General features: G+C 50.9%; 6 protein-coding genes across 7 annotated transcripts; 2 read left to right on the top strand and 4 right to left on the bottom strand.

Moving 5' to 3' along the window:
• The first annotated feature begins 305 nt into the window (after positions 1-305).
• On the top strand, positions 306-3,039 carry J3458_000679 (uncharacterized protein). The gene is made up of 2 exons (XM_007811604.2): positions 306-1,015; positions 1,090-3,039. Exons 1-2 carry the CDS (start codon positions 554-556, stop codon positions 2,665-2,667), a joined length of 2,040 nt encoding a protein of 679 aa, XP_007809795.2. The 5' UTR covers positions 306-553; the 3' UTR covers positions 2,668-3,039.
• A 4-nt stretch (positions 3,040-3,043) lies between these two features.
• On the bottom strand, positions 3,044-4,353 carry J3458_000678 (uncharacterized protein; the record flags this gene model as incomplete). The annotated part of the gene is made up of 3 exons (XM_066116276.1): positions 3,044-3,250; positions 3,354-3,869; positions 3,964-4,353. The coding sequence occupies 3 exons, from the start codon at positions 4,351-4,353 to the stop codon at positions 3,044-3,046; spliced, it is 1,113 nt and encodes a 370-aa protein (XP_065978158.1).
• A 737-nt stretch (positions 4,354-5,090) lies between these two features.
• On the top strand, positions 5,091-7,467 carry J3458_000677 (uncharacterized protein; the record flags this gene model as incomplete). Of its 2 annotated transcripts, none has more annotated exons than XM_066116275.1 (2): positions 5,091-6,587; positions 6,642-7,467. In XM_066116275.1, the coding sequence occupies 2 exons, from the start codon at positions 6,522-6,524 to the stop codon at positions 7,050-7,052; spliced, it is 477 nt and encodes a 158-aa protein (XP_065978157.1). In that variant the 3' UTR covers positions 7,053-7,467. The 2 variants fall into 2 exon arrangements, with proteins under 2 accessions (XP_065978157.1, XP_007809797.1); XM_007811606.2 differs by having other exon boundaries at positions 6,287-6,340; positions 6,447-7,467.
• J3458_000676 (uncharacterized protein) lies at positions 6,721-9,210 on the bottom strand. Its single transcript, XM_007811607.2, has 5 exons — positions 9,107-9,210; positions 8,914-9,053; positions 8,827-8,861; positions 8,721-8,770; positions 6,721-8,670 (listed from the first exon to the last, which is right to left on the bottom strand). Exons 1-5 carry the CDS (start codon positions 9,123-9,125, stop codon positions 7,796-7,798), a joined length of 1,119 nt encoding a protein of 372 aa, XP_007809798.2. The 5' UTR covers positions 9,126-9,210; the 3' UTR covers positions 6,721-7,795.
• A 1,852-nt stretch (positions 9,211-11,062) lies between these two features.
• On the bottom strand, positions 11,063-11,953 carry J3458_000675 (uncharacterized protein; the record flags this gene model as incomplete). Its single annotated transcript, XM_007811608.2, has 2 exons — positions 11,063-11,705; positions 11,841-11,953. 2 exons carry the CDS (start codon positions 11,951-11,953, stop codon positions 11,063-11,065), a joined length of 756 nt encoding a protein of 251 aa, XP_007809799.2.
• A 1,658-nt stretch (positions 11,954-13,611) lies between these two features.
• J3458_000674 (uncharacterized protein) lies at positions 13,612-15,269 on the bottom strand (the record flags this gene model as incomplete). The annotated part of the gene is made up of 3 exons (XM_007811609.2): positions 13,612-14,889; positions 14,952-15,077; positions 15,165-15,269. 3 exons carry the CDS (start codon positions 15,267-15,269, stop codon positions 13,612-13,614), a joined length of 1,509 nt encoding a protein of 502 aa, XP_007809800.1.
• Positions 15,270-15,751: the final 482 nt, after the last annotated feature.

Raw genomic sequence — 15,751 nt, 5'->3', positions numbered from 1 at the left:
ACCTACTTAAGTACCTAGGTACCTAGGTAGGTATCTAGTGGTTGACGAGCACCCGTGCAGGTACATATACATCAATTGATGTCAACTGGTGTCTACTGTCCAATGTTGGCGGCGGTTTCTGGGGCACTATACCGCTGTTTCAACCGTTGGGCACCCCTGACCGCCTAGAATTCAGCGTGGCTTCAGGTGTCGTTACATGCGGGCGGATCGTCTGTCGACTGGCGAATCAGCGTGGCGACTGTTGAGCCTTCTAACCTGCCAACTGAATCCGGTCTTGCAACTCGAGCACCAGACCTCAGCAGCATCTCAGCACGGAATTACCTCTCTCCAATTGAGTTTTGTCTTTCGTTTTCTTTTTTTTGTCGCTTCTTGTTCCTTGGCCATCCCCTGCTCCCATTTTCCTTTTCCTTTTCCTTTCCTTTTTTTCTTTTGCTGTGATCTGTCGTCCATCTGCAGCCTCTCGCTTTCTGGCTCCTGCGACGCTATTTTCGAATTGGCCTCGCGTCAGAGATAGACGCCAGTACCACGTGTGACATGATTTGAGTCAACGGAAATGGAGCTTCCCCTCTCTCAGAGCTCTGGCAAGATGATTGTGCGGCTCGCGGCCTTATTGGCAGCCTTGGCCTCGCAGTCTGTGGCCCAATTCCCAGTCTCCGACCTCAATTCACTCAATTTGACGGTAGCAACGTCGCCTGCCGACAGTAGCATCACCATCTCATACAAGGAGCCACGGGGCGCATGCAACACAGCATTCGGCCAGCAGAAACAGTATACAGGCTGGGTGCATGTTCCCGGGGAGCAGTCGACAAATCTCTTCTTTTGGTTTGTCCAAGGCCGTCAACGAACCGACAGCTTAACCATATGGCTTAACGGGGGACCTGGATCGAGTTCCATGCTTGGATTTTTTGCTGGAAACGGGCCATGTGAAGTTATTGAGAAGGGCATCAACAAATACGACACGATTGCTCGGGAATGGGGCTGGGATCGAGCTTCCAATATGCTTTTCATTGATCAGGTTCGTTTCTACTAACATCTTTTCCGCAATACCCGAGTAACAAACAACATTCTGACGTATAAAAACACCACCAGCCCAACCATGTTGGCTTCTCATACGATAGACCAACCAATGGAACTCTAATTCTTCCTAATGAAAGCATACGTCAGCCACCTATCCAGGGAAATGACTCCCTCCCATCATGGACCTACATGAACGGTACCTTCAGCACAATGAACAAAAGTACCACAGCCAATACGACGGAGACTGCAGCCGTCGGTGTATGGCACTTGATCCAAGGCTTCCTCACCACATTTCCCCAGTATCAGCCTCAGCCCAATAGTTCAATAGCTGTCAACCTCTTTGCCGAAAGCTACGGCGGAAGATATGGGCCAATATTTGCAGAGCAGTGGGAGATGCAAAATCAGAAGCGAACTACCGGGCAGTTGGATGCCAGTTCGACGGTAGAGGTCCGTCTCAGTTCTCTGGGAATTGTGAATGGCTGCATTGATCAGGAGATCCAAGTCCCCTTCTATCCCATCTTTGCCAACAACAACACATACAAATATAAGGCTTTGTCGGACGAGGCAGCAGCATACTACAGTCGCAGATTCGGTGCGCCAGGTGGCTGTAGAGACAAGGTTCAACAATGCGCGGCCGTGGCCATGGCTCAGGATCCAGCAGGGCATGGAAACCAGCCCGAAGCGAATCGGTTATGCGATGCCGCAAATGCAGCGTGCCTTGCTCTCCAGGAACCGTACGGCAACAGTGGCCGCAGCGTGTACGATCTTGCCGCCCCTTCTCAGAATCCTTATCCGCCATTACGATTTCTCGACTACGTCAACCAGGGCCATGTGCTCCAAACCATTGGCTCTCCCATCAACTACACCATGACAAGCAATGCAGTGTTCCAGGCATTCCGGGACACGGGCGACTTGTCAAGAGGCGGTAACGTTAAACGATTGGCAGATCTCCTAACTCGAGGCGTCCGTATTGGCCTCATGTACGGCGACAGAGACTACATTTGCAACTGGCTCGGCGGACAAGCTGTGTCTCTCGCCGTTGCAAACCAAACCGGCTCTGATTATGCCACAGGGTTCCCTGCGGCTGGTTACGCTCCTATTGTTGTCAACGACTCGTACATCGGTGGCCTTGTTCGTCAGTACGGCAACTTATCATTTAGTCGCATTTATCAAGCCGGACACTCCGTAGCATGGTACCAACCCGAGACAGCGTTCCAAGTTTTTGCACGCATCGTGATGGGCACATCAGTATCTACCGGCGAGACCATCTCCCTCTCCTCTTTCAACACGACAGGACCCAATGTGGCTTCACATGAAGATAAACTGCCGGTAATGCCGTCGACAACATGTTACATCCGCGCATTTGCAGGTACATGCGACCACGATGCTCAAGATGTCGCTTCCACAGGCAACGTTACAGTCATCAACGGCATTCTGTACAGCAAATCAGCCGACTGGCCACTGGCCACCACTCAAACTCCATCTTCTACATCCGGCCAACCCACCAGTACGACCATGCCTTTGACAGGTGTGTTCACGGCTACGAAATTGCCAGATAGTGGAAGCGAGGTTCGTTCATTACCCTCTGGCATGCTTTGGATTATGATTTCAAGCTTCTGGGTTATACAAGGCGTAAAACCTCTCTTTTGAACATTCCACGGACGTTGGATTAAAATACATTTGTTTTGATAGTGAAATAGAGTAATGGACAGGGATTGGCGTGTTTTATTTAACCCGCAATACGGACGACATGGCATATTGGGTAATTCTAGCGAACAGGTTCTTCTGCATAGGAAAAAAGGTATATTGGAAGGGCATCATGGGGTTGTCTAGACGCGTAGAGGAGTATCCTTACTCGCATAATATAACGTCATACAAGTAAGACACGAATACTGCTCATGCGTGCCAAGGCGACCGCCCAACTTTGCACCGTTATCCCGCAGGTTTGCAATTCGTCACCTGGTATTCCAAATCATCTCAGCTGGGTATCATTCCTCGTCATCATTTATTCTATGTAGACAACGGTCTATGTCCTCTCCGTCTTGGGTATTCTCCCAGGCACCCTTCTTTCCTGTCCAAACACCAGCGAGGCATCCTCCTCACCAGCAGCATCCTCGTCGTCGTCGACGTCCATATCGTCGCGCGTGCGCTGAGTCTGCTTGATGCGCTGGATACGCCGCAGAATAGCTTCGTCAAGATAGAATTCCTGCTGAAATCTGGCTTTGGCGAATTTCTAAGATGGAAGTTAGCGGTATACTCTTTGTTGGAATACGAACAAGTATTGAGAAGGGGCGCAGAGGGAGAGAAAATGAAAGGGCGAGTTTGGTCATGCTTACCTGAGAACATCCCGTCTGCGGACACTGAACCTCCCCTCTTGCGGGCAAGTAATCCAAAATACTCGACTTCTCAAATGTATGCTTGCACTTGACGTTGCTGTACGGCTCCTCCATTTGTCGGAGTGTAAGCGGACAATTCAGACTGAGCACCTCCCTCGCAACGGCGATATCGTCGTCATCGCCAGCTGGGCCAACTGTGCTACGGCGAGTGGTTGCCCCCGGACGAGTCATGACGGGCCGTCCATCGGGGCGGAACCACCGCGAGGCATCGGGTAGAGGGGGTCCGTCTTCGCCGGATGCAGCGTCGTGCCAGATCTTTTTGAAGCCGGCGTAGTCGTTGTTGACGCCGTATCGTTGATGGGGCGTGAGTTGTTCGTATTCGGCTTGTTTGGTGGCTCGGCCTTTGCGGAAGGCTTCGAGAGTGCTGGCGACGGGTTCTTCGCCTTGTTGCTGTTCGGCGTCTTGCTCTTCGTCGCGTGCTGGCTCTTGTTTTACTGCCCCTGCGCGCGCGGATCTCTGCGGTGTTGGGAGCTGTGGCCGTGGCGGCGGTGGTGTACAAGTCTCCCAAGAGGGCGGATTGGTCTTCTATCTCGGCTCGGTGGTCGATTACATCACGTATTGATTGCTCGGATTCGTGGGTAAGCTCGTCGACCTCTCTTTCCAGCTCGACAAGGTGTGCCTCTAGGCGTTCTTCCTCGGGCGTCTTGTTCGTGCCCTTTTGTTCTCGCCGCTCCTGCAGCAGCTGTAACCGGTCTTGTTGCGCTCGTAGCCGTTCATGGAGGTCGCCAACGCTGAGGCCAAGGTGGCGCGCCGAGTCTTTCAAGTGAGATTCGTAATGTTGAGTGCCGCGATTGTCTGATAGCTCACCCAGCGCACGGCGGGCACGGTCGTTGAGCGGGCATGAGGGCGGTTGGTACCGGGGTAGAGATGCAGATGAACTGGTGCGGGCAGGGGAGGAGTCTATGCCAGAAGGGCGGCTGCGGTTAAGCAGTCGCGGCATGGCAGATGTGATATTCAAAACCAGCTGTTGCAATGCCGCTGCTGTGTCGCGAGCGCCAAGGTGAGTCTGATGTGCCGTGATTTCGAAGTTCGATAGTAAGCGAATGCCACCATGCCACCATGGATGTTGGTGTGCATTGAAGGAAGAACGCGACAGAACGCGTCAATAGGCCGGAGCTCGGATGGTGGGCACCCGAATGCCACCCCGCCACCCGAGGCAGGCACAACCAGGCTCCTTCCGCTCAGGCGGGCGCCCCATTTGGCCATTTGGCCATTTGGCCGTGACACAACATTGAATGGAACACCTTCGTTTCCTCAAGTAACTACGGAGTACTCCGCACCACACGCTGAGAATCACCAAGAGGGTCATAGCAAAGTCCATTTGCCATGCTGGGCCGTCACCTTGCATCGGGTCCAATCATCGTCATGTCTCATCCGTCTGCATCCCGATTGAAACATCAATACTACTACTAGACAAACACGGCTTTCCAGGGCATACGTCATGTAACTACAATGGCCTTACCTTGACTGCCGCTTTGACTGCCGCTCCAGAATATTGTCTTTTCTTACAATGCACTAGGCTTGGTCAGCCAGTACCGAGTGCCGCTCGCAAAATCACGACGGCGGTCATGACGGAGCACCCTGCGGCTTGCCCTTTGGTCTATGTACAACGGTAGCACCGGTCGCAACTCCGCGTGGCCCATCTATTGTTTATCCATAATCTTGTCTGACGACGGGTGGAGACGTCAACTGGTGCACGACTCAACATCGAAATCTCGGAAAACTGCATCATCCGCCCTTCGATGGCGCGGCATCAAAGAAATTAGTGTAGATCGTGAGACCAAGTCACGGTACACTAAAAGTCGCTCATGCGGATCGAGCCCTGCGGCTTGTCATCATATCTACTCGTACGGACAGCCCAATGATGCAGCTCGAAAGCTCGACCCGTACCCGTACCCGTACGACGGGCAAGCATGACGACTGGCTTCGGCTCCGGATGGTACTACGACAAGACCAACATGATCGAGCAGAAGGATGGAACTAGGCCACTTACTAGTACTACTTTGCTAGCATCGGCCACGTATCGAGCCCGCGCCCAGCGCAATCGGCGACTTGCAGTTTCTGCCATGCTCCCTCCGATCCACAGTCCAATTCTAATTGCTCGCAACCAAGATGTGTGATTCGATAGTGGCTTAACTACGTTTCGCTTGCGAGTTGCTTAGATCGCCCTGCGATTCGATTTCTGGCCCGAGTCTCAGATGTGGACCAGCACTTGGTGCCAGCTACCAATTTAGCAATGCCCACGTCCGCCTCTCGATCGCCATGTTTCTCCTTAGCCCACGAAGATCTGACATCGTGTACGGAGTACTGCCCATCACAATTCCATGCTGTCAAGAAGAACGCCCAAGCCTAACCCAACGCCACCTTAGATAGGCGAATTAGCAATGTCTCTCACCAATATGTCCCCGTTTCTGGCACTGTTGTGGTTGCGTAACGCATTGACCATACTCCGCGATTCAATTCCAATGTCAGTTGCCGCGATACACACCTGGCCTGCCGTCATTCTGGATCGGTCACCAAGGAGCTTTCCGCACTTTGATCTGTTCTTTTGCATCCGTCCATCGTCTTGCCAAGCCTGGAGTCATTCCATTTGACTTAACAAGCTTGGTTTCACCTACGGACCAAGCCCCCCGTGAGTTCGTGGTGGATCCTTGCTCGACGTTGTGAGATGTAACACAGCCCCGGCCTCTCTCATCACTTAGGCAAGTCGGCACATGGCTCTAAGACGGTCTTAAGAAGCTGTATATTTGCGTTTTGGTGCGTATTAGCCCTGCTATTAAACTAGTGCCTCTTTCACCCCAGGAATCAGGGTCCCGAGTCGTTCAACGTTGGTCCTCTTTCACAACCCTTCCGCAACTTCACATTATTCCAAAATGGCCTCACATGTCGAGATCGTCATGAATCCTTGGGAAGCCCAAGCCTTGGATGTAAATGAAAAACCTTCATCTTCCCCATGGTTGGCAGCTTTGGTGCTTTCTGACACTTGTTGCCGAGTGCATAATCAGTATGCTGACTTGACGAATTTCGTGATAGTACCATTTTCGAGCCGAAACATTGCCTCCTACACAAGGGAAGCCATCCAGTGTTTCTAGAAGTCCTTGGAAGACCATGCCAGAACCCGTTTTCTATCCCGGCCTGTATTCGGCAACGGGCTTTGATATTATGGGCGTATTGGTAGGCATTCTTTTCGAAGATATCCTGTCCAAGTGGTTACTAACTCAGCCTAAGATGAGTCTTAGGAATCGACCAAACCCACAAATCGAAATCGAGAAACTCGACTGCTCCGTAGCTCTTGTGCTCTGTGACCTTGAGCAGCCTGACAACCCCATAGTGTACGCATCGGATGCATTCTGTGACCTCACCGGTTATTCACAGGCAGAGGTTCTCGGCCAAAATTGCCGATTCCTTCAAAAGCCGCATCCTAGCTCATGGGGCGAGTCTAAGAGCAAGCCCAAGCACGACAAGCCGGCAGCCTCAAAAATGCGGCACGCACTTCAAGCTGGACGGGAGATCCAGCTACAAGTCTTAAACTATCGAAAAGATGGTCACCAATTTAACAATCTCGTCAGTATTATACCCGTGGCGTTAAATGGTTCTGGCTACCGCTATGCCGTTGGGCTGCTCGGTGAAGTTTCATAGCCTTGTGATGAATCACAGAAACATCGTCAACCGGTTGACGTGGGTTCTGTGGAGCAGCCACGTAACAAAATTATACAGCATCTTGCAAACAGACGCTGAGCCATCAGCCAACATCGTGCATTGATGGCGTTTCATTTGCTAGATTGGAACTGAGCGGAATTTCCTGTCTATCTCTTTTGTCTTATTTGACGGCTGGTATGACATGGTGCGGGGCAGAGCGCCAACACCTCGGATGGGCATTGCCAAGCCGACTGGTGCACAATCCTTGATTTCAATTGCGAAACATGATAGATTGAGAAATATTCGTAGTTTTCATTTATCATGTGTAACTGGGATTATGATTATGTTTGGAGGATGGCGACTGAATACAGCGAAGCAATGATGATAGTTAAACTCTTGGAAGCGACTCGATTAGCCTTTCTTCTTTAACGTGCTCCTTTTCTTAAATTGGCACACAAATCTTGCTTCTACATTCGTGCTAGCTTCGTAGTCGTAATAAGTCAACTACAGGATCGTAGACTTTTCAGGCTTTTATGCATCCCATAATGAGATATCGTATCTGCTTTCATGGCCTACCTTTACGAAACGGTGAGCCTGGTAGAGCATGAATTCAGAGATACAGCGAGCAATCCAGATTCTTGTAGTAGTAAGCGAAAGCTGAACAAATATTGTCCAAGAAAAGTGATCCCGCGCTCCTAGCATATTATGAGGCATGATACACCATAAATCGCAACGCCCATGATTCAGTTCCGTAGTCGAGTGGAACGCCTTCTCCCTGAAGAGACACCAGGCTCTGACTTAACCTCATTCTCCTCCTTCTTTACAATGCTAGTCTTCTTTTTCTTAGTTAACGGCTCGCCACGATCAACTCCATCCTGTTCAAGCTTCTTTCTGCGAGGTTTCTTTGCAGGCAACATCTCCTTGTCTAATTCATCTTTGATCGGTTGAGCCTTTGCTCCAGGTACAACTTGACCGGTCTTCTTCTGTACTTCTGGCGCGTAGCAGCTCGTCCGGCCACCAACGGTAATAAACGCCAATTTCTCGCCATTGGGTAGTTTACTTGACGATCCCTTGCCTCCTTTCCCCCAGCGATGATTGAAGAGCCAATGTTCTGGGAACTGGTCCGAGTCTCCTAGCTTGTCTACCGCCGTTTGGCAGACATATCTAATGCATTCGTATAGCTTCTTGATTTCAGCGTCGCTGAAGCTATCGCTGTACTGTTCCGGGTGAAGTTTAGCTTGATACAGAGTCTCGTCGGCTACCCAATTGCCAATGCCACTGATCATGGCTTGGTCTAAAAGGAGCGCTTTAACCGGGACGTGACGGGCCTGCATCTTGCCACGCAAATACTCTTCGGTGAATCTATCAGTATCAATGACCGGGTCTGGCCCGTTCTCTTTAAGAGGAGTGTATTTTCGGATATCCGCACCAGGGCAATCAACCAGGCGAACTCGACCAAATCGACGGGCGTCGGTGAAGGCTACCTCCACTTCTGGCTTGCCTTCTGTCTTGATTTGGAACTTCCAGAATTTCGGTGGCCAATTTTTAAGCTCGCTATCCTTCGTCTTTTTGTAGTAATTTGTGTATGCTGTCTGCTCCCCTCTAATGTGAACCCACCCTGTTCCAGTTAGTCACAGAAAGTAAAGGATGCCGGACATCACGCCTTACCCGTCATGCCAAAGTGCATCACCAAGTGAGGCGGTTTATCCATTGTTATCCTACGCATCATGAGTGTTCCATGGCTCACATCGCTAGTCACGCCGGATTTACTCACCAGAAGTATTTGCCCTGATTGCCTGCTGAGACGACCTACAGGCCATTAGTGGCGATTAACTGGCTCGTTGAAATCATTGCTTTCTACCTGTTTTCCTTTTAATGCAGCTTCCACTTCTGCGCCACTAGTTCCCACTTTGCCAAAGACATTGCTGTCATCAATCGCTGACGCGCTCGCAATCTTCTTGCCAACCAAATGGAGGCGAAGAAAGTGAACAATACGAGCAACTAAACTCGTCGTCAATAATACTTCCTACATTAGACGACATTAGTTTACTAACCTTCTGCAATCTCAGGCATGGTAAAATATCAACAGCAGCAACATCTATAGCAACAATGAAAATTTCGAAAATATTGGCTTCTGGAGCCAAAAGCTGACTCTTCAATTTACGCCCTGTAGAGAACCCCTGTTCTGTCACGTTGCTGACACGAAACCCCGTGATCTGCTTACGTTAGCCAAAGCTACCCACTCCACCGCCATCTCCACACTAAAGTCATATTTGTTCACGCAGCTTTTTTTTTCTTCCCAACCCTTCCTTCACCTCTTCATCGCATTCCGCACCCAGAGCAAATGGTAAGTTTGGCAAATCAGCTTGCATAGCCCTCGCGTTAACTTCCTGATGACAAACATAAACCGCAAACTAGAGTCTTTGACCACTCGGAATGAAAACTCAATTTTTTACACGTCAGTCTGAAAGAAGCTATCTTACAGCCGTGAAAATTTCAACAAGCGCGCACTTGACTAAGAAAGCATTGGTGCTAACATTGACCTCAAGGCTTATCCGTCTCCAAGTGGATGTCGTGGATCATGGGTGGACGGGACCGACGGACTGTCGTCGTCCCTCCGAATAATTGGTACGTTACATTGTGGTTGTGCTATCTTGGTTCCTGATGATCAATTCTTTATAAATATACGCTGGAAATTACCGGCTGAGATCTTTCATTGAAGATATAAAATGGCTATATCTGATTGTTCCATATGATACTCTGTTTATGTTGCACGGATGGATGAGGCAATCGCTAACTTGCTTGAAGAATTTTAGACAAGGTATGCACAATTGTATGCACAATTATACGCGCATCGCACTGCATCAGCCTTTTGTGATGAAGCGGCACTGGGCTCCGAAAAAAAACATCCATGAGCAAGAAAAGCCACTTTGCGGCAGGCTTAGAAAACCTCGCCCACTGACCCGGCACCTTCACACCTGCTTTTGTCTTGTCGGTCGAGTCAGACGGACTAATGCCTTCGTAGTGTCTACTAGATCATATGTCACATGCTTCTGTTGAATTGAGCTTGAAGGTAAGCTACCAACACCGCATTTACACAAAGTGTCCTCTTATGATGAAACAGATGACGAGTCTTATTCGAGTTTTCGATGCAGACACCATATTCTTTTTTACCATTCATGCTTTCCTGATATACCTCGCATATCATTTACACGTTGCATTATAGTGGATGCTCATACTAACACATGAAAGTATCTTTAGTGGTCAGTCTTGCCTGCAATTGCACGCGCGGTGCATCCTCAGCCTGATGAACGCGAATGAAAATGACAAGCATATGTCTGAGCTTCGGCTACGACGACACATCATCCGCATCTTTTTCTGACTGCTTTGATATCTCCATCTTATGATGCTATCTTGGGCGTAGGATGTTTCGCTGACTTGCAAAAGAATAGTGAGACTGCGAAGCTTTGGTTACCAAGTAAGTTATTATTGTTTGACTTCCATCACTCTGTTTATATGATGCTACAAATATCACGACGGTCAACTTAGCCATATGCATTGATGACAACGCCTGTGACAAGGCACCTTCCACTGAAATCCCTACAAGTTAACACTTAATTTGGTTCAAATGGTTCAAATGTAAACCTGAGCTAACTGCTAATAGGGGTAATGAAGTAAACAAGGAACTTGCCTAAGTAGGCAGGCAACTTGGTAAGCAGCGAAACTGCGCAAATAACGACTGACGTACCAGAAGGAATCTATCTAGTCTATGATAACGAATGCTTTATGACTCTACGTTTCTGGCTCTCTCTATTTGAGTGAATGTTTGCATGTCATGTCCTTAAGACACGGTACCCCCCAAATGCACCAAACATGTTCAACAAGTGTTGCCGGTAGAGTGCTATCGGGTTTGAAAGGCTTATCAACTTAACCCGTCATCTACCCCAACCTATCCACGCTCGCCTCTCTGCTTCCGGGCTGCCACTTTCACGGATGACTTGGTATACCCGTCAGTCTCGGGACCTGTTGGACCTAGAACTGTAGTGGTGGCTTCTGCTCGAACGATGAGACTGAAGAATGCTCTCGGGTCGTGGTGACTGATTGTCAGTCCAGAGGCCAACCTGCTGATAAGTGGCAGCAGTGGACGTTGGCCTGTGGTCTGCAGGCTGAACCTGGGGCTCTGCATGAGGAGGCGAGGCAGAGGTCCCCCCGACCTGGTTATTCGTGGTCAAGGGATAGTGCTCCTCTGCAACCTGAGACGAAAGCAGTTGAGATACATCAAACTGTCCGGTATCAGGCATATTCATTCCATAACCAAACTGTCCCTGTCCGCTCTGATAAAGATCACTATCAGGGGCATAAGTGGCCACTTCCATATAGGAGTAGAGGCTGCCCGGTTCAGTGTACGCAGAAGAAGACGCTGCTGTCATGTCAACCGATGCCGTCATGTCAACCGATGCCGTCACGTCAACCGATGCCGTCACGTCAACCGATGCCGTCACGTCAACCGATGCCGTCATGTCGGAGTTGCTCTCCCTATGCGAGTTGGTCGACACATATTCCCCGTCCGGCATGATGACGTACTGTCGGCTACGACTGTTCATCCGTTTGCCTACACCCCATTCATCGAACTTTTTTTGATAGGTTCGAGCACTATGCACAGCCAAAAACAAACGAGTTAGCCTCTGGATATATGCGCAATTGTCCAACGTGTTCCGTCAAATACAACTATCCCTGTGATGTGAAACATGCCATGCCAGTCCGGATGGTGTAGTAGTTGAAACGTACTTGGCCTTGAAGTGGTAGTTGTCAATCATCATGGTCACCACTTCATCAAGCGTATGCCGCGCATACAGCCTAATGATGATGTCCTTGTACTGGTCCCATGGAAGCGGAGCCATCGTGAAAAGAAGCGCTGACAATGACGATGTTCTGGCAAAAGTGTCCAACGACGAGAAGAAAGTGAGAAAAGAAGAGCAAAAGACCTGTCTGTTGTTCGTCAAGTCCTCAAATCCAGCGAGAAGGAGGAGGCCAAAGCAGAATTTATATCAAGTCAAACCACCTGGGATCTGTACCCAACGCTGCCATCCTCCTCCCTCACTCACCAAAAAAGAACATGAGCCCCCTTGTTGCCTTTTTTTTCCTCCCTCTCACCATCTATCATCCATCGCCATCATCTCTGGTCTCCCACGGTAAGGCGGGACAACGAGAACGAGGCATAAGCCTGGCCGGCCGCGACCTGGCCGGCCGCCATAATGGGCCCCCTACTTCTGCACAGAGACACCATCGTACTCATTCCGCACCCAGACCGACGACCCCTCGTGATGCAGAGCGTCGCATCAACGTCAATCTTCTGTCAAGACTCCGGCCTCCGATAGGCCATCCAAACACAGCCTCTCCCATACCGATAGTTTGACAGTATATTTTTCTCAACTCCATCCCCCCTTCTCAGTTCGTTTCCAAATATCGGTGAAGAAGCAAAAGACAAGCTGAGCGCGGTGATTTGCGACAAGATAGCTCCTTTTTTTTTCTCTCCGCACAACGCGCTTACCCCAACTACCTCCCGTATCAGAAACCCACGCATCCAACCGAGCACGAGGACACTCGCGCGACCCAGCCAGCAAAAAGGCCAAGTAGTATGCAGTGGCTTTCAACTGTTTCACGGGGGAGTAAAACAAGAAGAGGTACCCGTATCCATGTACCGTAAGCAAACGGAACCCCATGTCAGCGGCGACGCCAAAACAAAAAACAAAAAAAAAACCTCGCACGTCACAGACGAAACGGTTAGCAAGCGCCCCTATGACGTTGCCGGGTCCCAGGCTAGCATACGCAGCCCTTGGTCGCCTCGTGGCAGTGACGCCCTCAGCATAGAACCCGTCTTCAACTACCGCCAGGCCCCAATCGACATGAGACGAGAGAGACCAAGTCGAATCAGCAGAGACCCACGGGAAAAATCAGCAAACGAACACGCCATTTCTCCCTTTTTCCAACAGTGGCAGTGACACACGGCCCAACGTGTCGCCCGTGTTACCACCATACTCGTGGCGCGACATTGTTGGCCGCTTGATACACCACACCTCTTACTTGTTGCAGTCGCGGTTGCATGGCTCGGGTCTTTTTCGTCCGGCCTTGCTTCTGCGCCAAAGGTACTCTGGTACATGGGGCTAAAAAAAAAGAGAGAGAGAGGAAGGAGAGAGAGAGAGAAGACATCAAGCATTTGCCCAAGTTCGACCTTGAGCCTGACTGGACCCCCTTGGCGCATACCCAACTTGGACGGAATATGCATCTTTGACTTTGCCGATTTTGCTCCAACTACCACTCAAACCAACAGTTGAAACAAGCATGTTTGGAAGCAGTTTGCATTATGTAAATTAAGTAGCGGTGTCGATAACTGTAAAAAGCCCAACTTCATAAGCGTGATAAGCGCACTATGGTGTACCATTGTTCAAGCATCAAGCACTGCGCCTTTAGCTCTTGACCCTCCATCACACGCACCAAGTACGTAAATGAGACAACATTCGCAATCCCACACACGGTTTTTTTTTTCTTCTCAGCCTCGCTATGCAACTGCTGGCTTCTCGTCAGAAGGACTCGATACGGCCTCACCGCCCGTCACGCCAGCCTCTTGGGCCTTGTGGCCGCCTGCTGCAGTCGTAGCCGCAGCCAAAGCATCCGCCTTGTTCTCCTGAGGCGAGGCCACAGCCGGGTTCGTTTCGACCTCGTCGCTGGTCTTCTCACCAGCTTTTCCCACGGACGGGGACATGGTGGCCGACGTGGCTGTGGCGGGTGATGACGGAGTAGGCGACGCCGGCTCAGCCGGGCCTGTGGCTCCGCATACTTGCTGGATGACATGAAACCATTTCTGCGCGTCGGCGGCTGAATGGGCCTTGAAGGCGAGTTCTGTGCTGCCGGTGAGTTTGGAGCTCATGGTGCCGCTCCTGTCTTTACCCTTGACGTTGAACTTTTCACCACTGGGGGTGCCGATTACTGCGTCTGGTAGAAAGAGAGAGAGCTCCGGCTTGGGATCTTTGCGGGAGTCGTCCGAGTCCTTGAACTCGTGAAGCCACTTGGCCGGCGTGACGACGTAGTAGCCCGTTGAGTAGCCCCAGGACAGCTTGTTGCGAGACTTGCGCTCCAGGGAGCCCTCGATCAGGGGCTTGGTCGACGCGTGGTCCATGTTAGGGAACTGGATCGCATCCACGGCACGAGGCGGATCATTCGGGTTGGCCAATCTATCGGAACAACGCTGCGTGAAGTTCTGCCACTCAAAGTTGACGGGGACACACTGAATAGTGCCTAACATGTCGTTATACAGGGCGCGGGTCTTCTCGCCTTGACCTCCAACAAGCTGGACAAACGCCTCCACGGCCTGCTGGAAGACTTCGATGACGTGTGCCTCAAACGTTTGGAAGTTGTTTTGGACGGCAATCAGGTCGTTGTGGTGGTTGTTCTCAGCAACGACCTGGTTGCTCAGCCGGTGCATCACACCTCGGTGAATGACATAGGGATCATCGCCAGCATGGAGCTTGCCACCAGCAGAGTCGTAGGAGGCAGTCTGCTGGCCCAGGAGCTCGATCTGCTTCTGTGTGATGTTGCGCAGCTTCTCGACCTCTTTGGCGCTGCTCTGAGCACCGCTATGGAGCTCCTTGGCCTTGTGCTTGATTTCCTTGTGGAGACGCTCGAGGATGGGTAAAACAGAGCCCTTGAGGCTCTTCTCAGTCTCAATGTTGGTATTAATTTGGGCCTGCGTGTTGGAGCGCATGTTTTCGAAGAATCCTGCAATGCCTCCTAGGCTCTGGTCAAAATGATGGCCCTCACGAAGGGGGTTGGAGATGGTCTGCCGATACAAGTCAGCGGGTACATTCTCCAAGCATCAGCGGTCACTTGGCCATGTCGAACCTTCAAGGCCTTCTCGTACTCCTTGGCCTGGCGGCCGTGAATCTTCTCGACAGCAGTCACATATTCCTCAAGGTAGCCGCAAGCATGCTTCCACGCCTGTAAACGCTCGGCAAGCAGTCCTGCAGTCTAACATCGGGTCAGTCTATCGCCCACTTCTCCGTCGAAGCGCCAATAACCAGTACAGCGGCTTCGCACTCAACAGAGCCCACCTACGGTATTGGGATCAAAGTCGGGGACAGCATCCTCAGTATGCCCGCTCATGCCCGTAGCAGCGCGCGACGGCAACGTCGTGGAAGTTGGAGAAATGGGAGACGCCATGGCTTCGCAAGTTGGGAGACAACAATGACAGTTCGAAATGGGACGAGGGAGAACGGAAATCCGATTCAGAAGAGCTTCGAGGGGTGTGGAGTGAAATTAAAGCTAGGATAGGATACCCAGAAAGCGGGACAAGGGTTAGCGGTGAGCAGCGACTCGACTATGTTTGAGAAACGTGCAAGATGAGGCGCGATGCAAGGTTGTTTGGTTGGCGCCTCGGTGGTGACGGTGGAGAAATGCAACTGGACAGTGGTAGGTCCTCCAAGCGCCGTGCTCAAGTATGACGATGCAATTGCCGAACTCGTGGGGAGAATAGCGTCTTCACATGTGTTGGATGGGGGCGGTTGGAAAGGGGGGAGGGGGAAAGCTAGGGAGCACCACAATCGAGCCAAGAAGTGGCACCTGACAATGGTCCAGAACTAGGTCACCAGAAACCGGTTGAGGGCTGCCGCAGGCCAAGTGTTTAAAATCAAGAAATAGCTTGA

Source organism: Metarhizium acridum, assembly GCF_019434415.1.
Source record: "Metarhizium acridum strain ARSEF 324 chromosome Unknown scaffold_1, whole genome shotgun sequence".
Taxonomy (NCBI): domain Eukaryota; kingdom Fungi; phylum Ascomycota; class Sordariomycetes; order Hypocreales; family Clavicipitaceae; genus Metarhizium; species Metarhizium acridum.
Note: the sequence above shows the minus strand (reverse complement) of the source record. Positions and strands in the feature narration are given on the sequence as shown.